We start from the raw sequence: 24052 nt of genomic DNA, 5'->3' as shown, positions 1-24052 counted from the left end.
CACAGAAAATCTTGGAAGGTCATGCAAGATAGGCCAAGTAGTAGTGGGTCTTTCAAAGAGACATCTTATGTAGACCTAATAAGAAGAGGTTCTACGAAAGGATACCAAGATGCAGGCTAGAGCAAGTGAACTACTAGGGATGCTGGCCAACTTCACATGGCTTTTTAAGTCTCAAGTAGGGGTGGCGATGCTTGACCTTTTAACCCGTTTAACTTAATTCAGTCCATTGTAGATTGGGTTAGGTTGTCTGTTTAATAAGATGGTCAGGTTTGGATGTAAATTTTTTGTCCATTTAGTGAACATGATGGATTCAGGTTGACAGATTTTTTATCTGTCTTGTATCTGACCAACTCTTATATGGTCCGACCTGACCTAATTGCCACCCTTAGTCTCATGTACATTTTGGATATGCTAGATATAGGTCCTGACCTTTTCCCACTTGATGCGCATGGAAGGTCATTACAAATCTCTCAAGTTTGGCAAGATTGCATGCATGGTTGTAGTGGCCTTCCCAGCAAGGTGCGGAGAGGTTCCTCCACTTTCTTTTATGAGGTGAAATGAAATTGTTTAATGTTCCATCTAAGATCAGCTTTTTATTGACAAGAGCAGGAAGTGGGGTTGTTGGATGATAGCGTTAAAAAAGCTGTATTCACCTATTCATGTGGTAGTAAAGAATATATATTTGCTATTTCACTACAAATTTTGGGTCTATGGTATATTCTGACTTTTCACAAGACAAAATTGCGGGATGTCAGGCTTACAAATTTTAGATATTGGGTTGAAAAGTTGAAGGGTATAATAATCTGGTTTTGTACCCCATGACCTCCTAGATCCTATATGTTTTAGAAATGGTAGTTGTGGGCTTTAGAGGGTCTAGTTCCAGAAAGTGCACGCCTAGTGGATTATGGTTTAAATTTGGAACAGATGGACATGTGGCTATAGGATAAAAAATGGGGGATGGTGATCCTTCAGCAACCTTCAACTTTTATTTTTAAGGTGAAACTCGTGAGTATATGCTCTAAAAACAGATCTTGGTTAATGTCTTTATTGGAAGCAAGCATTTGTGAATGTATCTTCACCTAGTCAACCATAAGAGGTGGTGGGATCTCAAAGAGATGATTGTTAGATGTCATCTATGCAGTACATATTTAAGGTTGCCATGATAACGTACTTGGCTGCAATGAGATCCAACTTCTGTTCATATGCTTCAATAAATAATAAAAAATGGAGAAAGAAGGGAGGGAAAGGGTAATAAGGACTAAGGGCTTCTTAGATAGTGTTTGATGTTGGGTGAAACAGCTTAGATAGTTTAGTTGTAAAGTAATCTTTGAATGTTTTTTTTTTAAAAAATACTGATCTTAATATATGCATTTTCAGATGTTACTGGTGTATCTACTCTTCTAGATATTGTCTTTGAGGTGGGGGGAGGGGCTTTAGATTATTAAATGATTTTAATGGATGATGGTTATTTAGTGAATAATGTTTCATTGGCTGCAGTACCAGTTGCTTAGTAGCAGGATTTGAGAACAGTGACATGTGCCTTTGTAAAATTGATTTGTCCTAATAAAGCTCTCAGTCTATGGGTGTCCAACTTCTTCATAAATCATGTGGTCAGGCTTCTTGTTTGTATTGAAGGAACCTAAGAAGAGGAGCTCTGGTTGTTATCATTAGGTGCAACTTTTGACTATATACTCAGGAGACAGATATTGTTTCTGAGGTAGAGTAGCGCACTCTGTCTTGGGATAGTAGTAGAGGTTCAGGGAACTTTTAAACATTTCCTTGGAGAACAGAAGATGTTTATGTATCAGCATTTTGGAAGTCAGCATTGACAAACATTCTATGCATCTAGTCAACCACCTATATTGTGATAGGATGTCTGAGGGACCCACTTGTTGGATTTCTTTGTAGGTATTATTTACATTTGCTGCCACAACATAGTTGTGGTGGGAAGATATGAAAAATCTATTCTCGATGTTTTAGAAATGACACATGTTATCCTTGTTATTTCTGAAGGATTTGTTATTCGATACTCTCAAATCTTAAGTCATTTTCTTATCAATCATATGGAAAGCTTCTTGGCATAGATAAAACACTACAAAGGGAGCCTCTTAATTTTCTTGATGACATACGTCATGTTAAGTTCCATGAATTGATGTGCATATAGGCATTGCTCAGAATGATTCACATGCCAGTTCCATGCTGGCCAACAGGAATTGATACCCAGCGCTCCCTCAAGATCAATTTGTGTGGGAACTAGTCCTGGATCGGTCTATTACATCTGGGTCCCAAGCATAAGAGGTGTTTTTATTTCTGCCTTGCTTTTATTATTTTCAACTGTTCCAGCCAGTAACCTGTGTAGGTATGTGGTGCACTGCAGCAGCTAGTAGGTCCTTACCTTGATTTTTGATACTGAGGTTCAAATAAACATGTTAACTAAAGTTTTGATGGAATTTTGTTGTCACAGTTAAGGAGGAACACACAATTGAAAATCAAGTATATTGTGAAGAACCAAGAATATGAACGTGGATTTCATGTTTTTTGTGTCTCTTTTGTTGTCTGTCGGACATATTCTAACTTGCTGTATGGTATGATATTTGAGTTCAAACATCAATTTATTGGTGAAATTGATGATTGCTGGCTTGGGGGGATACCATTTCACTTGGCATCATACTAGCCAGGTCATGCTAGGACTCAAGAAAGATGAAAATTTCCATTTAGTTTGATGGTCTATGTGGTTCGTGCTTCTTTAGTCATCCATCTTCTTTAAAGAACACTGGACCATGCTGCTTGCTGTATTCTTAGAAAAGAAGCTCCTTTCTCTTAGGCTGGGTAGGTTCTAGATGTCCTACTTGTGATAATTTCACTTGGGTTACAAGAGGTAGCGGGCAGAATGGCATGTCAATTTTTCTCTCTTGCAGGAAATTGTGATAGGGTGGTTAGCAAGGATATTCTTTGGGTTTACTGGTCTATCATGGATTTCTATTCATAAGCATAAATTTTGGCTGGGATTTTCATACTAGCACACAGCCCCATCTTTATGCCAGGAAATACTTCAGGATGCCCATCTTCTTGACAACCAGGGAAAGTGGAAAACTGGATGGGGCTTTTTAGGTACTAGAAATCTTAATAGATCATGGGTGATGAAGCACCAATGGCAAGAAGTTTATACCCTGCAAAACCCCACCTCTCCCAGAACTAACAGCTACAATAGGGACACTTGTCACAAGGTAGGGGTCGTGGGTTAGTGATGTATTGATTCTTTATTCTGGCAAATGATGTATTTTCTCTTCAAGCTTTGCCCTACTTTTCTTAGATCATGCCTTTTATTTTACAGATGGAGGCCCAGTTGAATAAGGTATAATTATACTTGGAGTTTAAAAATCAACAATAGGAGTAAACAACAGTAGTAGAATATTTCTACTCACCGATTTCAGATGCAACAGATTGTGGTATCAATAGAGTTTCATTTTTTTTTTAAAAAAAAAAATTGCTGTCAATAAAGTTCAAGTTTTGATGGAGTGGTATTGTAAGATGATTTTCATAAATGTTGTTTGCTGTGATCTGATGGTTACAACATCTGAGATGTGAGGTTTAATTGGTCGGCGATGTTGTTATGGGAAATCTACTGACTACCAGTAACCTCTGATAGGGTCGAGGATTATGAAGTCCACTGAGATGGCTGGTCCTTGTACAGATAAGACCAAGTAGCCTTTATTGAAAAAAGTTATGAAAGTAGGCTGCTTCAAATTGCTTGATTTGATAGTAGTACAGTGCCAAAGCAACCAACGTGATCCACCTTCCAATGAAAAGATATGCTCAACTTATTCCCTGTTTTATATTGTAGCAATGTCTTGGTAACACATGAAATGAATGATGCGTGGAAGGTGTTCAGAGTTTCAGAGAATCCCTTCTCTCGCATTCTTCCATGTATGGCATTACAACTGTCCGGTGACTAGGTTGAAGCTGATCCCTGGAAATAATACCTTGGAAGAAGAAAAGGGTGCTTGGTTGGTGCGCTTCTTTGTTTGGATGCGGAGGTTGGGAAGCATCCAAAAATAAAGCAAGCTTGTACGGATGAGGATTCATATTACGTGGTCGAGTCACATTCTTTCTGTGGGGGAGGATGTGATGCCAATCTCTTCTGATTGATGAGTGACGACATCCATTCCATGGACTCAGCTGGTGGATCCTTTTGGTAACCTATTCTAGGTGGTCATAAGTTTGTAGTCTCTCAGACTTGGCATGACTACCACCACTGCATGTTAGGCCTTTGCCTCCTCTGAGCCAGTGTTTAAGATTTTGTCCAAACTGATGATCATCTAATGTGCATTCCTGTCCTAGAATATCATGATTACAGAGATCGGTGGAAGCTTTGCTTGGACCGTAATCTTTATCTAGGACCATGTCATGATGTGTGAGGTTGTCGGCTGATTTGTTTTCTATCATACTGCTCCGCTGCCCTCTCTTTGTGAGGTAGAATATTGCTAACACTGCTATTGGTGCTGCAAGTTGTTATTTTACCCCCCCTTCTTTGATTAGGACCACAGAGTTAATATCTAATGGTACCTGTAGCACCCGTGTCTGGTGCGTCTCAGAAAATAATAATGCCATGATTTGTGGTCCCTGCTAAAGGGGTAGGAAATGCGTATGGGAAAAGCAATGGATCAAACAAAGGATATGGCTGTTGGAAAAATGTATACCACCAGACAATTATTTGCAATAGAACAATTCGCTCTAACACTAGACACTTTGGATTGGAACCAGCAGACTTCCCCCTTGCACCCTAAAAGAAAAGCTTCACACAATCATTCCTTACAAGGGAGGGGGGGGGGGGGGGGGGGGGGAAGGCACCATACAATCATACACATTGTTTTTTGCCCCTCTTTGCATTTCTTAGAAGCTGCTGCTTTGTACACAAGGTCAAGATTGGACCCTTGTAGCAAAGACAGCTCATGGTATGGTAGGTTGCTGATAGATAATTTTTCATTGTTCCTCCTCGTCCATCTGATAAGGATGAAGTCACCTAACATGTGTCTGCCTTGGCCTCTTTGGTTGACTGATTTGAATTAACCGGCCTGTAGACCTTGGCATAATTTTTTTTAAAAAAAAAATTAGACAGATGATCATAGAGTTGGCCATGGAATTAGGAACGCCACAGGAAGCAGGTCGGCTGTCTGTCTTTCTTCATGAGATTCATGTGTTGCTTCTTTCCTATTTGTACTTAACCCTGTCAGAAACAGTGCGGAATGCCGAATGGTGCATACAGCGAGGGACCACTGTGGTCGATCAGATTGTCTGAAGGCGTGCCCAGTGGCTGATGGTGTACGTGAACCGGTGAACTAGTCGAGCACAGTTCTCCTTCTATGTGAAGTCCACATTGTCAGTCCAAGTATCTGTCGTAACCTGGCTTCTTTTCCGCATAAATAGAGATTAACTTGGCGATACCGAACTGCTATCCAGTACTGCTAGGAGTTCCAAAGTGGGGCATACGTTTCAATTTCATGTTCCGAATTATTCGATGAGCCATTGGGGCCCACAACTTTATGGGATGCTTCCATTGCTTGCGTGGGTTACCTTAATTATGCTAACATTGCTTGCGTGCGTCGCTTCCATCAACAGAAAAGTTACTTTATTTCGGGAAAGAATGAAAACTTTATTCCATATATGATCCAATAAAAAATCTACATAGATAGGTGACTCCTCTTGACCTCTTATTTCAAAGCAAGATTATTTATTTATTTTTTTAAGGTTCGCAAATAAATTTCATATTAATTTCTACAAATTTCATATTTATATATATTAATACTTGCAATCCCTTAACTTTTTGAAGGTTGGATCTTTTGGTCAGCTTAAGCAAAACTAAAATTCTAGCTATATCTGGGTGGCTAGGTGGAGGGTAACCTCTTCCTTTTCTCAAAAAAAAAAAAAAAACCCAGTGTTTTTATGTTAGATAGATATATCCTCTCAAAAGAGAGCTATCAAAATTTTTTGATCATTTTAAAATTATGTAAAAAATTAGATAATTATAAATATCATGGTTCCATATCTCTCCGGTGGTACTGTTATATGTATTTGATTGTGGTAAATATACTATGTTGGTGGCAAAATTGGCCAATTTGACACGTATAGATTCTATCCAATCTCTTATTCAGGGATTTATATGCATACCAAGTCAGGCTAAACCAACATGTGGTGCTTGGTCTGCAATTAGTCCTTGATTTTCCTCTTTATCTATATTTCTAGGTACCTTTTTTTTAAATTTTTAATTTTATTCATTTTGGCAATGATTTCCGGTTGTTATTTACTTTTTTTTTTTTATTAGTACTATCCCTTTGGCCAAACATCACTTCTTAAGCATAACTTTTACATCTGTCGTGGCTTACAGAAACCAACGAGGGCATGAGTCAGTTTTTGTCAGCCTAGAAAAGTAAATGCTTTTTAGGTTCTTCTAGTGCCAGCCTCCACCACCACCGTCAGTCGAAGAATATCCTAAGCCTTGCAAGTTGCGAACCCCTTCCAGTGTAGCTGCTGGCTGAACCTTTCAACAAAACGAAATGATTGATCCGGTGACCGGAAATGCTTAAAGTTTATTTAAGCGTTCAAAGCTCGGATCCTCAGATTTCGGTTAAGAGGTACTGCTCCTCCACCTTCTATTATTATTATTATTCAATAAATTTAAATTTATTAAATCAATCTAGTGAAAATATATTTAGAGATATTTAGTTCATGATCGAAATCGAAATCAAAATGGATGGAAATAAAAATTGAAATGGTCGAATCTTTTGAAGTATTTGATTCATGTCCGAAATCGAAATGATAATTTAAATTCATAGAGAAAAGTGGGAATTGAGTTTAGATAGATTAAATTATTTTCATTTCATTCCGAAATTAAAATTGAAATGGGACACCTTTCAACCAAGTGGCTGGAAGGAGAGCCACCCATTTCGACTTTCATTTGAGACATCCATTTCCTCTAATCAAACACCTTCTTATATGAATTAAAAAAAATCTTTGATATAACGGTCCAGGAAGTAATTGATATATGATTAGGTCTATATGCCGCTATCTGGCCAGCTGCATTATTACTAACTCCCCAGACGTGTTTAACGTCCTCATAAAATAGAAGAGAGACAGTCTTTCTCCAATCATCTTGCAGAAATGGATAAGGATCACTCTCAGTAGCTAGAGTGACAGGTGTTATTATTTTAGATGACTATGGGACTATGGTCGTGCTGATGAGTGGCTAAACCAACCTAGCTTTAGTGGGTTGGTATTATATGGAGAGTAGTGGACGTCGGTGGAGCATACGGAAGATAGCCGAAGGGAAGAAGGAGGTGGTGCGGTGAGCGCGTGGATTCTATGGAGACAAAGGTAGGTAGCATGTCCAAATGGTGGGGGTTAGAATAGGGACATTGCTTTCGCAAAGTTCACTGTTCAGCGGTCCCCACCTGTACCAACCATTCCAGGCCAAAGCCGGTGCCCAAGCCCTGGACTCTTATGCCTATTGCTCATTCTATTCCATCCAAACTTTTACCAGCTTTCATTGATTTGTATATTTTAAGGTTTTTATTGAGTGCACGAGGCTTTTAGGGTTGTTTATACTCCCCAACATGTCTTCTTTTATGTATCTTTCCACCACTTTTATATTGCATTGGTTCTTGGAGCTGTGCTGCAAGCCCTAGCTTGATGGTTTATTTGATTGCCAGATATTCTAGAATCAAGCAAGTTGGCTGGCCCATGGCGGCTTTGTCGCGCCCACCGGCCAGATTCTTGCAGCCTTAGAACTCTCACCCAGCATTTTGATTTGGTTGTCTCCAAATGCATGTCATGGTTGGTAACCTTTAGCCATAGATCCCAAAATCTTTACCTAGTTTTGGCCTTTTATTCTTTCTCATGGTGGTGTTGCTACTAATTTGGGATCCAATTGAATCATTCATCGTTCATCTATTAGTGAAAAATGCGTAACAGTAGAGAATACAACGCGGTGATGATTGAATAGGATCGGATCCTCTGTAACAGGACTCCCTTTTCTTGGCACATCCCAATTTCAAAGTAACTTTTAAACCTCTCGTACCTCTCACGAAATAACGCGGCCATGCGCAACGGTCAAATTGAACGAATTCGTGGCGTCTTCGGAAGCACTGATTGGCATGTGATCCGCTCTCGTCTAGTCTAAGATTGGATTGATTCCACTTTAAAATCTCTCGTCGCTGCCGTCCATTTATTCCGAGGGACGTTGAGTAGGGTCCACTTCTTTTGACGACGGGCGGACCATCGCTTGCCAATGGACGCTCCTGATAGCGACTACTGACCAAATCTTTGGATGCCCCTCTTTAATCTGCATCAGTCTTTCCACCAAAGATCCAATGGCTGTGATCAAAAGGCCCACTCCTTCTCACATGAGCGGCGTGGACTGGTTGACCTAGCATGCCGTACAATTAACTTTGTAACTAGTCAATTTTAGCTGTAAATAAATAAATATGAGAAAATAACTGTTCCCAACCCCGAAATGGAGATTCTAGTCTTTCTTTTTTTTTTTTTACATTATTATATCACCGTTGGATCACCCACCCACAAATCTAAAAGCGCTCCAAACTTCGGCATTCATCCGCCTGCACAAATCTCAAAGCATCCTTCCCCCCCCCCCGGGGTATCCCTCGATCCAAAATATTTTATATCCTCCAACCTCATAGCCAGGTCCACCACGCTCTCCCTAAGAGTGAGGCATGTGGGTGGTGGAAGCGAGACACCATTATAAATGCGCATAGACGATATGGTTCTATAGACGAAGCACCACCGTTGCCATCGATCCCATCTCATCTCCCCTGCATTAGTTTTCTCTTCCATCTCTCTCGCCGCGCCCCACGAGCTCGAGCAGCAGCATGACGTCGTCGTGCAAGGTGAGCGGCTGCTGCGACGACGACTGCTGCAAGCGGCGCAGGCTCTACCGCGTCATCTTCGCCTGGATCCTGGCCTTCATCATCCTCATCCTCCTCATCATCCTCATCATCTGGCTCGTCCTCCGCCCCACCAAGCCCAAATTCTACCTCCAGGACGCCTCCGTCTACGCCTTCAACGTCTCCTCCCCGGACAACCTCCTCTCCTCCACCATCCAGGTCACCATCTCCACCCGCAACCCCAACGACCGCGTCGGCATCTACTACGACCGCATCGACGTCTTCGCCTCCTACAAATACCAGCAGATCACCCCCGCCACCGCCGTCCCTCCCTTTTACCAGGGTCACAACGACGTCGACCTCTGGTCACCGTACCTCTGCGGCGTCTCCGTCCCCGTCGCGCCTTACCTCGCCGAGGCTATCTCCCAGGACCAGTCCTCTGGTTTCATCCTCGTCCACGTCAAGATCGACGGCCGGATCCGGTGGAAGGTGGGCTCCTGGGTCTCCGGTCACTACCACCTCTTCGTCACCTGCCCGGCCTTTCTTTCTTTCGAGTCGGGGAAGGGCGTCGGCGACCCGCCGGTCATCAAGTTCCAGCAGATCTCCACCTGCAGCGTCGACGTCTGATAATATCTATATATCTTCGACGCCGGTGAGCGGTCCCCGGGTCCTTCTCTTATTTCTGAAACGGTGGAATTTCCGGGGTTGGATGAGGAGAGAAGAGGGTTAGATTTTTCTTTTTTCACGTGTATTCATGTAATTGCAAGTTAATTGTGAATTACGCAATCATGTTAGATTGGAGCTTTGTAAAAGTAGTTCATTAAGGTCATGGGGATCGTCTATTTACAGGGGAGGGGACACCCCATATATATGTGGGTCTAGTTCTCTTTTGGACTTTGTTATGATTTACTGAACGCATTCTTATTTCAATAAAAAGGGGAACTAATGTACAAACAAAATAAAGGAGGAACTATGTGGTTCCTCCATTTTCGGTTAATTAAAAAAAAAAAAAATTCTGGACGCACATGCAGCATCCCGGAGTGGTTGCTTCATGTTCGGGTTGTATCTTTTGTTGGAAAAGAGGTTTTCTTTTCTTTTCTTTTTTTTTTTTTCTTTTTGTTGTTGTTGTTCTGATGTCAACCAGGTGGATTGCGTAATGACCATTTCAAGATCCATAGAGGTGGATGAAAAAACTCAGAATGCTTTGAGATATGTGTGATCCATATTGTGAAAGGACACCAATCATTCTTTCATTTGCAATATGCAATCTGAATTTAATTATTGTACAAGTTTGGAAGTATCTTTTATGCCCAAGAATGATTCATCTTTTCCGCAATATGCATCATTTGATCGCACAACAATTACTACAATATCTACGCAATAAAAGAGAGAGTTTGGTGTGCTTTAAGAGCTGTATAAGATACAATAGAATGGTTGATGTCATGAAGAGAAGAAAGGTCAATCATTCTCTCATGCCGAAGATACGACCCATGCCCGTTTATAGCGACCAATTTGGATCGGTGTTCAAAGGCTATCCGAAGACACCGAAAAATTGAGTGCAAATTGAATGAGGCCTACTTTTTTTCTGACCAGAGGCAGACCATCGCTTGCCAACTAACGATCCAGATAGTGACTCCTAACCAAATTTTTTGATGCCTTTGTGTGATCTACATCTGTCCATCCATGAAATTAAGATCCAATGGTTGTGATCAAAAGACCCAGTCATTCTCGAATGAGCATGCCTACAGTGCAATGGGGACATTATTGGAAACGGATCGGATTGGATTGGGCCACACTTCTATTCGAGCCTGATCCAAAATATTTTTTCAGATTTCAGACTGGGTTTAAGCTTGAAAATATTATAAAATTTAAGATCCAAACCTGAGCCTGAGATTTGGCCCAAATCCTCTCCCTCTCTGTTTCTCTCTCCTTTCTTTCTCCCTCTCTTAAAATTTCCATACCTCTTTTGAGCGACTCCTGCTCCCGAGCACTCCCACTCCCTCTTCCTCTCTCTCTCTCTCTCTCGTGCTCCCTGAACCTGTCACACTTCCTATCCCTCTCCCGATTATGATCCCTCTCCTTTCCGTTCCTCTCAACTTGCTCGCTGTCTCCTACTTCTACGCCAGTTTCATTCATGTGTATTACATGTTAGTTTTGGGGATTTTCCTGTAGCTGTCGCAACTCGAGGTGATTCCTCTAGTTGAGCTCCAAGTATCACTCGCCCCATGCGTTGATCAAGATTGAGGTGGCACCCTCACCCTAGCAATCCTCGCGGCAGATGCCGTTGCCGCCGCCGTCGCCAAAGGATCACTGGATGGGGAGGGCCAAAGTTAGGGTGTGCTGGGGAGGGGCAGCAACGGTGACAGGCTCGATAGTGACGCGACCATTGAAGTGGGAGGTGGCAGTGGCGGTAGAGGAGGGTGGCGATAGAGAAGGGTGCCACTACAGAGATGGGGGTGTGTCAGCAGCGACAGTGGTAGGGATTGGGATTGTGATGGTGACTTGGACTGAGACTCGGAGCGGACGTCATCATTGTCTTCCATGAAAAAGGGGAGGTTAGGGTTTAGAGGAAGAGGACGAAGATCTTACTTTTGGGAAAAAAGAGCTGCTATTTATTAAGCCAAGGATGAGCTATGGATGGAGAGAGTCTGGAGTCTTGAGTCTAATTTGAGTTAGATGGCCAAGCTCAGCCATCATTTATATAATAAAAGATTATATTTGAACCTTGGGCTTGAGCTTGAATTTCGGGCTAAGATCAGACTAGTAGACGGGCTCGACCCCGGGCTGAGCCCAAACTAGACTAATGATAGACCCAAGCTCAGTCCGAAAATGAAATAGAGTTCATATCCAAGTCCAGATCTGATCTGATTTTATTCTGGTCAAGTCTGAAATTTGATGTGCAGCCGGGCCAGAGCCCATTTTCAACCTTAAATGCAGCAGATCTGATTTACCGCTCTGGCTTATTGACCTCAACATACCGTACAATAAATTTTACAGCTAGTCAACGTTAGGTGTAACTAAATAAATAAATTAGTTCCCATTCTCGAAGTAGGGATATCTTTTCAAACTAGACTTTCTTCTTCCTATATAATATTATATTTTGGGGACCGGGTTGCATCTTTCGCGTGAAAGAAGGATTCAACCTCCCTCGCACGAACCAACCGTTGGATTACCCACCAGCAGACCTGAAAGCACTCCAAATTTCATGATTCATCAACCTGTATTAATCTCAAAGTGATTCATATTGGCCGTAGACAAAGCGAATAAAAAGAATACTACAGCAGTACTGTGATAGCCCAAAACCTAGAAACAAGCCCAAAAAAAAAAAAAAAAAATATAGGATAAAAACTGGGAAGAAGACTCCCGGTAGGAGTCTTCTTCTCCGGTGAAACCCATGCGCATTAGGAGTCCTAGGATCTCTCGGAATCTTAGGACCCTCTATAAGAAGGTCTTCCCTCTCTTTAGAATCGATCCATAGGTCTCCTCCCTCTCTCCTTCTCTCCGATTTCCTCGAATTAGAGCCACGGACACCGTCCGATTTCTCGCCGTAATTGCTCGCCGGCGAGGTCTCCGGAGGCTGAGGTAAGTTTCCCTCTTCCTCCCCTCTTTCTTCTCCTTCCTCCCCGTGCATTGTGCGCGCTGCCGGCGACGAGAGTCGCCGATTTCCGGTCGGGGAAAGAGACCTCTGTTTCGGTCTCTTTCCCGTGGATTTTTCCGGCACCGGCGATCGAAATCGATCGCCGGCCACGCTTCTCCTTGATCAGGGGAGTGGCCCCCGTCGGCCGCCGGCCTCCGCCGCGGCGGCCGTGGCTTGAACGGCCCGACCAAGGATGGGCCACACCGTCCTCTGTTCCGGCACGGGAAGAACCAAGAAAAGAAGAAAAGAAGAAAAAGAAGAAAAAAAGAAAAAGAAGAAAAAGAAAAGAGAAAGAAGGAAAAAGAAAAAAAAAAAAGAAAAAGAAAAGAAAAGAAAAGAAAATAATAATAATAAAAATAATAATAATAAAAAAAATATATATATATTTATATATATATATATAAACAAATAAGTAAGTAAATAAATAAATAAATAAAATTTGAAATTGATGAGAGAGAGAGTTTCTCTCTCTTCTCTCTCTTCTTTCAGACTGAACCCTAATTTTTTCTCTCTGGAATTGGACTTTCTCTCTCTACTTTCTCTCTCTAGAATTTTCTCTCTCTAGGTTGTTTCTCTCTCTTGATGGATTTCTCTCTCTCTAAAGTTATTCCTCTAGGATTAGCGTAGTGGAAGGCTTCATCTGATGATTTTGATCGAGTTTAGGGAAGAGTCTGATTTTAAGTGAGATTTTGATTTTGGGATTTGTTAGATTTAATTTTAAATTAAATTAATGTAAAAATATAATTTTGGATAATAGGCGTGGAAGAATCTACTAGAAGTTAGTCGATCTATTCGTTCAGTGCTCCGTGAAAGGTAAGTAATAAATCATCTTCTCGAGATATTCCATATTTATTCTGAAAATAAATAATTATTCTCTGAAAATTATGCATGATTTATGAAATTATATTTTGAAAGAAAAGTACTTTTGAAATATTATGGTACATCGAATTATGCACATATTCAGTGAAAAATTATGATATATTATGATTCAAAGTGTTTTGATACAGATCGGATTTATGCTCTCAGCCTAACTATGTTTCAGTGGACCCCGCCAATGGGGATTATACGTTGGTACTCAGTGGACCCTGCCAGTGGGGGTTGTGCACTGGTGTTTGTGGACCCTGCCAGTGAGGGTTGTGCGCTGATATTTGTGGACCCTGCCAGTGGGGGTTGTGCGCTGGTATTCTGTGGACCCCGCTAATGGGGGTTAAATGTTGGTCATAGTCGAGGCTGTTGAGTTACGAGTGTTTTGAATCGAATCAGATTTATGATTATATTATATGTGAATATTTGAAAATAATTGATTTGTATTAAATCAGCATGAAATATATTCCTATGTTTATTTACAGCATTATTCTTGAAAATTATATAATATCTGAATTATCTAGTTGAGATATTTGTTACTTACTGGGCTGTCTAGCTCATTACCTTTCCTTCTATTTTTCAGATTCAGATAATTAATTTCGAGCGTGAGAAAAAATATTGGGACAGAACTTTAGAGGCGAGATTTAACGTTGTCAACTTCAATTGAACTTAGATCTATTGTTTTATTGTTAGTGAAAAAATTTTATTGGATGTAAGACATTTGATTTAATTATTTGAATTACAGTTGAATAATAATTACTTGAATTTATTTCGTTGTGATGTATTGATATCGTGATGAGATGTCTTGCATGTTTATGGAGAGAGTTCTTTATGAATATGCGGCGGTTGTCGCGACTCTCGATTCTCGATCTCGGATCGGATGTGTGATAAGTACTATTTTGAATTGAAAAATTTTGCAATCACCGGAGGTTTATGCTGAGGCCGTTGCAGCTCAAAATGTTGATGTGATATTTTTTTATTTATTTTATCCATCAAAGAATTCCTTTGTAACATCCTTCTTCTTGCGCCCACAGCCTATATTTTGTCCCCGAAGGTGTGCTGCCGCTTGCTGTGCACTTACAGCCTTCCCTGAAAGCGTCCAATCCCCATAAACTTATCATCCCCTTGTATCCCTCAATCCAAAATATTTTATATCCTCCAACCTGCTAGCCATGATATCTACTGCCCCTCTTCCTAAGGGAAGGCATGTGGTTGGTAGAAACGAGACACCATTATAAATACACATAGACCAAGCATCGCCGTGGCCATCCCATCTCCCCTGCATTAGTTTCTCTTGCGTCTCTCCCACTCCAGTTCCTCGCCCCACGAGCTCAAACAGCAGCATGTCGTGGTGGAACTTGAAGTGCGACTGCGGCCACCACGGCGGGTGCTGCCACGACGACTGTTGCAAGCGACGCAAGCGCTGCCGCATCTTGGCCTGGATCCTGGTCTTCATCATACTGAACCTCCTCATCATCCTCATCATCTGGCTCGCCCTCCGCCCCACCAAGCCCAAGTTCGACCTCCAGGACGCCTCCGTCTACGCCTTCAACGTCTCCTCCCCGAACAACCTCCTCTCCACCACCATCCAGGTAACCATCACCACCCGCAACCCCAACGCCCGCGTCGGCATCTACTACGACCGCGTCGACGTCTTCGCCTCCTATAAGTACCAGCAGATCACACCCGCCACCGCCGTCCCTCCGTTTTACCAGGGCCAGAACGACGTCGACGTCTGGTCACCGTACCTCTACGGCGTCTCCGTCCCGGTGGCGCCCTACCTCGCCGAGGCTATCTCCCAGGACCAGTCCTCCGGCTTCCTCCTCGTCCGCGTCAAGATCGAGGGCCGGATCCGTTGGAAGACGGGCTTCTGGGTCTCCGGTCACTACGACCTCTTCGTCACCTGCCCGGCCTTTCTTTCCTGCCAGTCCGGGAACGGCGTCGGCGACCCGACGGTCATCAAGTTCCAGCAGATCTCCACGTGTAACGTTGACGTCTGACAATATATATTTATACATCTCGTTTTCTAAAATCGGAACTTCGTAAAAAGTAGTTCATGGGGAATTTCTCCCATGCATGGGTGTAGTTCTCTGGTGGACTTTGGTTTGACTTCCTCTACGCATTCTTATTTCAATGAAAAATGGAAACTAATGCACCATTAAAAAAAAAAAAAAAAATTCTTGCATGCCCATGCAACATCCTCAACGTGATTGCGTCATTGCTATGAAAGAACATCAATTATTCTTTCACCCTAAAGATACAACCCCAATCAAATTGCTATACTTCGTTTATAGCGACCAATTTAGATCGGCCTTTTAGAACTATCTAAAGATGCCTAAAAATTGAGTGCAAATTATCTATATTATAATCGGACAATTTTTCATAGCCCACGCTTGTGCTACCTTTTCTCCTTTTTTTTTTTTTTTGGAGGGGAGGGGGGGGGGGGGGTGGGTTTGGGGTGGGTGGTGGGCGGTGTGCGTGTAAAACAAAGGAGCCAGAGGCGAGAAGAATATAAGAGTATACGTAGAGGTAGATGTAGGAGAGTATACAAATGGAACATGCAGCAACCTGTGGTAGATACAAAACTAGGTGTGCTGAACCATTAACTGCAAAGATGAATGAAGCCAAAATATGATAACAAAACACAAAATAAGGTTTAGTAGCTTTGTTCGGCACATTCTTACGGAGAATGGCTGAGGAGTACTTGATATACTGCAATTGGTGTATAAAGAGGCCATGGCAATAAGCTCCTTCTCGCTCGACCCCTTGGGGGTCTTTTGCTCTTGAAAACAACTACCATTCAACTATGGTAGTTGGGAATAAGAACCTTAACAAGGTCTGATTCCAACCATGGTCCTGGTCAATGAGGCCCTGCACATAGAAATCCCGATAATATTCATTCATATTTAGAGAAGAGGCCACAGTAAAAAAGGGATAGATGATAGCCAACGGTCCTTCAACACCTTTATGCTAGAGCCATTCCCCACAGCCCAAATAAAATGAGGTTGAACCAGTGGTCCACACATGGGAGAGCATCTTCGTGGTCATCTATGGCTATACCAATCACTTGAGAATTTATATTTAGCATGCATCAACTTCACCCATAATGAATTTGGATTAAGAATCACTTGGGCAGCAAGCTTACAAAGAAAAAAAAAAATGTAAACAGGGAGGTTGATTTAAGATGTTTCTATCAAAATTTACCATGTGCTTAAGCTATATGAGCTTGCAAAAATAAAAATTTCTTTGTCCTAAAAGAGGTTTGGTCTACTTTCCAAACTTAAGTAAAAAAAACCATATAAGGTCGGCCAGCTCTGTCTTGCCCATGCTATTTCAATGCTAATGAGGGCTGATACCTAGATAAGAGATCCTAAGACCAAGATTTCGAAACACATGTATAAAAGACGCCTATCTTTTTGAAATGGAATTGCATCAGAAAGGCGAGGACCGAAGGGTATATGCATCCAGCCACCAGTCATCTCAAGCAATAAAGGCTAAAGAATGTCTACAAAAAGGAGGAAGCAAAAAAAAAAAAAAAAAAAAAAGAAGAAGAGGAGGAGAAAGCACCGAGTAGGAGCTTATCTTTATCAAAGTGGTGACTATGGATGCAATTATGACTCCAAATGGTCTATAAGATACTCTTGAGATGCAAAAGACACAAAATAAATTAAAGAAAAAAATTACAGCAATACCTCTTGAATTTTCATCCATTTGCATTGGGATCCCAAAAATTTAAAAATTTCAAATAGACCCTAAAAATTTTAAAAAAATTGTAAAGAGGCATAATCATCCGACTTTACAACATTAATAGAAAAGATAAAATAATTAAAATACCCTTAGTTCACATATATCAACTAATTTTTAATGAGTTTGTAAAAAAAGTGACTTGACCAACTTGTTAAAAAATCCAAAACAAGTTCCCAGATCATGCACACGTCACAATCTTGCACCGTACTCTATATTCCATGCCCCACAATCTATCTGGATTTAACTAAAGATAATTAACAAGATAGAAAGGGGATAACTCATACAGTAGAAGTGGAGTGCAAGAGGATTTTGATTCGATGGTATAGGTGGGAACGTGATCACAATCAACATCTCTGGCTTAATGATGCTTCATCTCATGTTTCATATCACTTGATAGCAGCAATAATCATGGCAACAATTCTATGTTTTCAGATTTGACAAGATCTGTTCGCAGGCTTGGCATGAAGGCTTAAGCAGGTTTGCTTTCTGGTTAGGTCAGTGTGCATAGGGCCAAATGGGTACTTGATTGGTTGGTTTTATTTAGGCATAATAGCCCATACATGGGCCAAAGTTGCACAATATGGACAGTACTCTCTCTCGTTGGTTTCTGATCAAAGGTTTTGTGTGCACCATTTGTGGCACTAAACTTGTACCAAAATGAGAAGTCTGTTTGTGCTATTTTTGTGGTATATAAATGATTGAACTGAGTTTAAATCTCCTTGTTCTATGTAATTTTCTATATTCATTCCTTATCTCATGAAATGAAGTTATGGGGAACACATTTTTGTCTAAAAAAAAGGTATCATCATTAGAATACATGACACATTCTTTGAGGAGGACCTATAACCAAGTAAACCATAAAAGCAAAAACCTTGTATAAAAAAAGGCTTTTAATATTTATTTATATGATTTTCCATCAATGCAAGAATCAGCTAGCTCACTTTTAATAGACTTCCTTGACTTGCTATAGAACAAAGGAATAAATTATGTGTAAGTAATTATTTCATTCGTTGGCATGCTTGGTGGTCCAATACTACTCCATAATTTGCAACTATCCTTTGATTAAAGAAGATATCATTTGATTAAGTAAAAAGATACAAACTTACATCAAAAAAAGTAAAGAAAAAAAAAAAAAACTAGATATACACACAAGCTTATACTCGTAGATTTAAAAAGATCTATTAAATATCAACCAAGATGAATAAAAGGAAGAACTGAAGTGGGCTCTAGAAAGTTTCATATTAGAAAAATTATCTTATTTTAAAAAATATACGGTTATCTACTTGTTAGAAATATAAATTTGTCAAAAAACATTTACTTAGAATTTTTATTATTATAATGCAAAAGACCTTGTGGAAGGATGCATAGCTTTTTCGAGCAAATTACTTCATTGTTGAAAGCTTATTGAGAAGGTTGATGAAGGCCTCGGTCATTTCAGTATGTTACATAAGCAACGACCTAGGCCCATATGGTCCCCTTTTGCTTACCTAAAACGAATCGCATGACCACTTCTTGGGGTCCGATATTTTGATCTTCTGAAGAAACAAAAAGGCCAAAGCCCAACAATGCTAATTGTCATGCTGGGCTACCATCATACCCGCAAGCATCTCTCATGCGAAAGATACAATCCGAGCCCGATTGCAAAACTTCGTTTGGAGCGATCAATTTGGATGGGTCTCCTAAGGCTATCCGTGGACGCCTAAAAGTTGAGTGCAAATTGACCTCTCGTCGATCTACATCAGTCAAAGATCCAATTAACTTGTTGACCTTCACATGCCGTACAATTAACATTGTAACTAGTCAATATTAGCTGTAAATAAATAAATAAGTTAGTTCCCATTCCCAAAATTGAGTTATCTTTTCAAACTAGCCTTTCTTCTTCGTACATTATATTATATTATATTTTGGGAGCAGGGTTGCATCTTTCGCATGAAAAAAAGGATTCACCTTCCTTCGCACGAACCGGCTGTTGGATCACCCATTCCAGATTTCATGATTCATCGATCTACATAAATCTCAAAGTAATTCATTGCGGCCGTCGGTAAAAAAAAATTTTTAAAAAAAATATTATATCAATATTTTGAATTTAAAAATTTTACAAATGCTGAGGCGGTTGCAGCTCAAAATATTAATGTGACATTGGTTTTATCCATCAAAGAAATTCTTTGGAACATCCTTCTTCTTGGGCGCACACGCAGCCTATATTTTGTCCCCCAACATGAGCTGCCGCTCGCTGTGCGCTCACAGCCTTCCCTGAAAGCATCCAATCCCCATAAACTTATCGTACATCCCCCGGGTATCCCTCAATCCAAAATATTTTATATCCTCCAACCTGCTAGCCATGATCCACTGTCCCTCTTCCTAAGAGAAGGCATGTGGTTAGTAGAAACGAGATACCATTATAAATACACCAAGCATCACCGTTGCCATCCCAACTCCCCTGCTGCATTACTTTCTCTTGCATCCATCTCTCCTCTCCCACTCCCATTCCCACGAGCTCAAACAGCAGCATGTCGTTGGCGACGGACTGCGGCCAGCACGGAGGGTGCAAGCGACGTCGCAAGGTCTACCTCATCTCGGCCGGGATCCTGGCCTTCATCATACTGAACCTCCTCATCATCCTCATCATCTGGCTCGCCCTCCGCCCCACCAAGCCCAAGTTCTACCTCCAGGACGCCTCCGTCTACGCCTTCAACGTCTCCTCCCCGGACAACCTCCTCTCCACCACCATCCGAGTAACCATCTCCACCCGCAACCCCAACGCCCGCGTCGGCATCTACTACGACCGCGTCGACGTCTTCACCTCCTATAAGTACCAGCAGATCACCCCCGCCACCGCCATCCCTCCCTTTTACCAGGGCCAGAACGACGTCGACCTCTGGTCACCGTTCCTCTACGCCGTCTGCGTCCCGGTGGCGCCCCACCTCGCCGAGGCTATCGCCCAGGACCAGTCGTCCGGCTTCCTCCTAGTCCACGTCAAGATCGAGGGCCGGATCCGGTGGAAGATGGGTTTCTGGGTCTCCGGTCACCACGACCTCTTCGTCACGTGCCCGGCCTTTCTTTCTCGCGAGTCCGGGAAGGGCATCAAGTTCCAGCAGATCTCCACGTGCAGCGTCGACGTCTGATAATATATATTTACATGTATCTCCTTTTCTGAAATCGGAACTTTGTAAAAGTAGCTCATTATGGTCATCAAGGTCCCGGGGAATTTCTCCCATATGCGGGTGTAGTTCTCTTTTGGACTTTAATATGATTTCCTGACGCATTCTTATTTCAATAAAAAAAAAAAAAAAAAGAGAGAACTAATGTACCGAACAAAAAAAAAAAAAAAAAAAAAAAATCCTGCATGCACATGCAAAATCCTCAATGCGAATGAGAAAGACAGATCCACCTTATTTCGTGATGTCAATTATTAGATCACACAATAGCTAGCTACTTCAAGCATTGCATAAGTGGATGAAAAAAATTCAGAGCACCGTAAGATCTATGTGAGGTGATTTCATAAAAAAAAAGAGATCTATGCGATCTACGAAGGAACAATATCAATTATTCTTTCATCCGAAAGATACAACCTGAATCAAATTGCTGCACTTCGCTTATAGCTACTAATTTGGATGGACCTCCTAGAACTATCTAAAGATGCCTAAAAATTGAGTGCAAATTATCTGCATTATAACCGGACAATTTTTCACAGCCCTCACCTGCGCTGCCTAATTGCTCCAAATCCAGGGAGGTTGGTTTAAAATGTAAACAGATTCTCTATCAAGTTCTTTTGGGTCTATTAAAATTTACCATGTGCTTAAGCTACATGAGCTGGCAACAACTTGGAAATAAAAAGTTTCTTTGTCCTAAGAGAGGTTTGGTCCATTTGCCAAACTAATGTAAAAAAAGCCACGTAAGGTCGGCCAGCTCCGTCCTGCCCATGCTATTTCAGTGCTAATGAGGGCTGATAGCTGGATAAGAGATCATGAGACCAAGATTTCGAAACACATGAAGGACGCCTATCATTTTTGAAATGGAATTGCATCAGAAAGGCGAGGAGCTAGGAGTATATGCATCCATCTACCGGCCAAGCAATAAAGGCTAAAGAATGTCTGCAAAATGGGAGAAGAAAAAAAAAAAATACCGATCCCTCGATTGATGCCGCTATAACAAAAACTCTCTATTGATCAAAACTGTAGCTCTCGGTCCCACTTACCGTGCCTTAATAATTTTGATACGAGATGGCTTTAAATAATACCCTTTCAAATCCCAAACCCCATCAGACAGTCAAAAAAAAAAAAAAGAAGACAAGACGAAGAAAGACTCCCAATTGGTGCTGCATCCGAACCCTATCTTCTCCCCTCCTTGGCCCGCCTTCCCATTCCCGACGACTGCCCGCGATGGCCTCCCCTCACAAGCCCGTGATGTGATGGCCCTCCTCCCCTTCCAGGTGCTCGAAATCCCTCTTCCCCTCTCCAACGACCGACTGTGACGGACTCTCTCCTCGCCTACGATGGCCCCCCCTCCTCGACGACCGCCCGCGATGGCCTTCTTCGTCGGCCCACGATGCGACGGCCCCCCTCCCTAATGCTCGAACCCCTCTTTCCCTCTTCAGCAACCGCCCGCGATGGCCTCCATTCGCCGTGCTCTCCGTTGTCACCGGCATCAGCCTTTGTCGGTCCACAGAGAGGATCATGAAACATGAGAAACGGACTGGAAACGCCCTTCGATCCATGCCTCGCTCCACGGATCGAATGAGATTTTATTTTAAATAATAAAATATATAAAAAAATTAAAAATATAATAAATAATAAAAATATATAATATATAAAAAATAATATAAAAAAATAAAAAAATATTTTCAATAATAAAAAAAAAATATAACAAATAAAAATAATATAATAAAAAAATAATATAAGCATAAGAAAAATATAAAATAAAAATTTGATTGGTTTTGCAATCGATTTTGAAAAATTAAAATATTATAAAAATAAATTGCATCTGATTTTGCGATCGATTTTTTAATTAAAAAATTAAAAAATAATTAGCTACTGATTTTACAATCGATTTTATTAATAAAAAAATATTTTAACAAAATTAGCAATCGATATTATGACCAATAAATTAATTTAAAAATTAAGAATAATTATTGATCGATTTTGTGATCAATTTTATTAGTAAAAAATTTAAAAATAATTAGTAATTATTTTTACGATCGATTTATTAAAAAAATATTTTAATAAATTTAGCAATCGATTATATTATCGATTTTAATGATCGATTTTGCAATCGATTTTTATAAAATAAAATATTATAAAATTTAAATTATTCTTTATAGTCACTTGTTCACCAGATGAAACGATCGTTAAATTAACATAATGCATAGTTAACTAATTATGATACACAGTTTAATTAATATGGTGCATAGTAAATGAACACTGTACACAGTTAAATTAATACAGTATACAGTTAACTAAATATGATATACAATTAAATTAACATAGTGCATAATTAGTTAAATATAGTACACAGTTAAATGAATACTATACACAGTTAAATTAATATAGTATATAGTTAACTAAATATGATACACAGTTAAATTAATATGGGACACAGTAAATGAATACTGTACACAGTTAAATGAACACGATACATAGTTAATTTAATAATATACACAGTTAATTTAATATTACATATAATTAAATAAATTTTGCACATAGTTAAGTTAACATTATACACAGTTACTTTAACATTGCACATAGTTAATTTAATACTATACATAATTAAATGAATCATGTATATAGTTAATTTAACACTGCACACAGTCAATTTGGTACTGCATATAGTTAAATGAACCCTGTACATAGTTAATTTAACATTACACACAGTTAAATCAATTGTGTGCAGTGTTAAATTAACTATGTATAGGGTTCATTTAACTATATACAGTGTTAAATTAACTGTATACAGTGTTAAATTGACTGTGTACATTGTTAAATTAAGTGTGTGCAGGGTTTATTTAACCGTATACAGTATTAAATTAACTGTGTGTAGTGTTAAATTAACTATATACTATATTTATTTAACTATGTATAATATTTATTTAATGTATACCGTATTAATTTAACTATATACCATATTTAGTTACTATGTACCGTGTTAATTTAACTGTGTATAGTATTTATTTAACTATATACCATGTTTAATTAACTGTGTATTGTGTTAATTTAACTATGTACTATATTTAGTTAACTATGTACCGTATTAATTTAACTGTATATAGTATTCATTTATCATATACCATATTAATTAAACTGTATATCATAGCTAGTTAATTTAATCCAGAACACAGTTAATTTAATACTGCATATAATTAATTTGACACTGCATATAGTTAAATGAATTCTTTACATAGTTAATTTAACACTGCACATAGTTAAATAAATCTTGCACACGGTTAATTTAATGTTGTATATAGTTAATTTAATACTACACATAGTTAAATAAATCTTGCATCTAGTTAATTTAATACTGCACATAATTAAATGAATCCTGTACACAGTTAATTTAATACTGTACACAATTCGATAACTATGTGTAAGGTTCATTTAACTGTGTGTAGTATTAAATTAACTATATGCAGTGTTAAATTAACTATGTGCAGGATTTATTTAACTATATATATCATTAAATTAATTGTATGCAGTATTAAATTAATTATGTATAGTGTTCATTTACTGTATATCATATTAATTTAACTATATACCATATTTAGTTAACTATGTATCGTATTAATTTAACTATGTATAGTATTCATTTAACTTATACCGTATTTAATAACTGTGTACTATGTTAATTAAACTGTGTACCATGTTTAGTTAACTGTATACCGTATCAATTTAATTGTATACAGTATTTATTTACT

At 39.8% G+C, this 24052-nt stretch overlaps 3 protein-coding genes across 3 annotated transcripts; all 3 read left to right on the top strand.

The window, feature by feature from the left end:
• Positions 1-8722: 8722 nt before the first annotated feature.
• LOC105038308 (NDR1/HIN1-like protein 1) lies at positions 8723-9964 on the top strand. The gene has a single exon (XM_010914072.3). It carries the CDS (start codon positions 8883-8885, stop codon positions 9522-9524), a length of 642 nt encoding a protein of 213 aa, XP_010912374.1. The 5' UTR covers positions 8723-8882; the 3' UTR covers positions 9525-9964.
• Positions 9965-14429: 4465 nt separating this feature from the next.
• Positions 14430-15549, top strand: LOC105038307 (NDR1/HIN1-like protein 1). The gene has a single exon (XM_010914071.4). The coding sequence runs from the start codon at positions 14742-14744 to the stop codon at positions 15396-15398; it is 657 nt and encodes a 218-aa protein (XP_010912373.1). The 5' UTR covers positions 14430-14741; the 3' UTR covers positions 15399-15549.
• A 3916-nt stretch (positions 15550-19465) lies between these two features.
• Positions 19466-20417, top strand: LOC105038445 (NDR1/HIN1-like protein 12). Its single transcript, XM_010914258.3, has one exon. The coding sequence runs from the start codon at positions 19656-19658 to the stop codon at positions 20268-20270; it is 615 nt and encodes a 204-aa protein (XP_010912560.1). The 5' UTR covers positions 19466-19655; the 3' UTR covers positions 20271-20417.
• The last annotated feature ends 3635 nt before the right edge of the window (positions 20418-24052 follow it).

The sequence above is a fragment of the Elaeis guineensis genome, chromosome 1 (assembly GCF_000442705.2).
Source record: "Elaeis guineensis isolate ETL-2024a chromosome 1, EG11, whole genome shotgun sequence".
Taxonomy (NCBI): Eukaryota; Viridiplantae; Streptophyta; class Magnoliopsida; order Arecales; family Arecaceae; genus Elaeis; species Elaeis guineensis.
This window is presented reverse-complemented; position numbering and strand designations above follow the sequence as displayed.

Bases quoted from the DNA above. Each gene is read 5' to 3' on its own strand.
- LOC105038308 (XM_010914072.3), top strand. From the start codon at position 8,883: ATGACGTCGTCGTGCAAGGTGAGCGGCTGCTGCGACGACGACTGCTGC.
- LOC105038307 (XM_010914071.4), top strand. From the start codon at position 14,742: ATGTCGTGGTGGAACTTGAAGTGCGACTGCGGCCACCACGGCGGGTGC.
- LOC105038445 (XM_010914258.3), top strand. From the start codon at position 19,656: ATGTCGTTGGCGACGGACTGCGGCCAGCACGGAGGGTGCAAGCGACGT.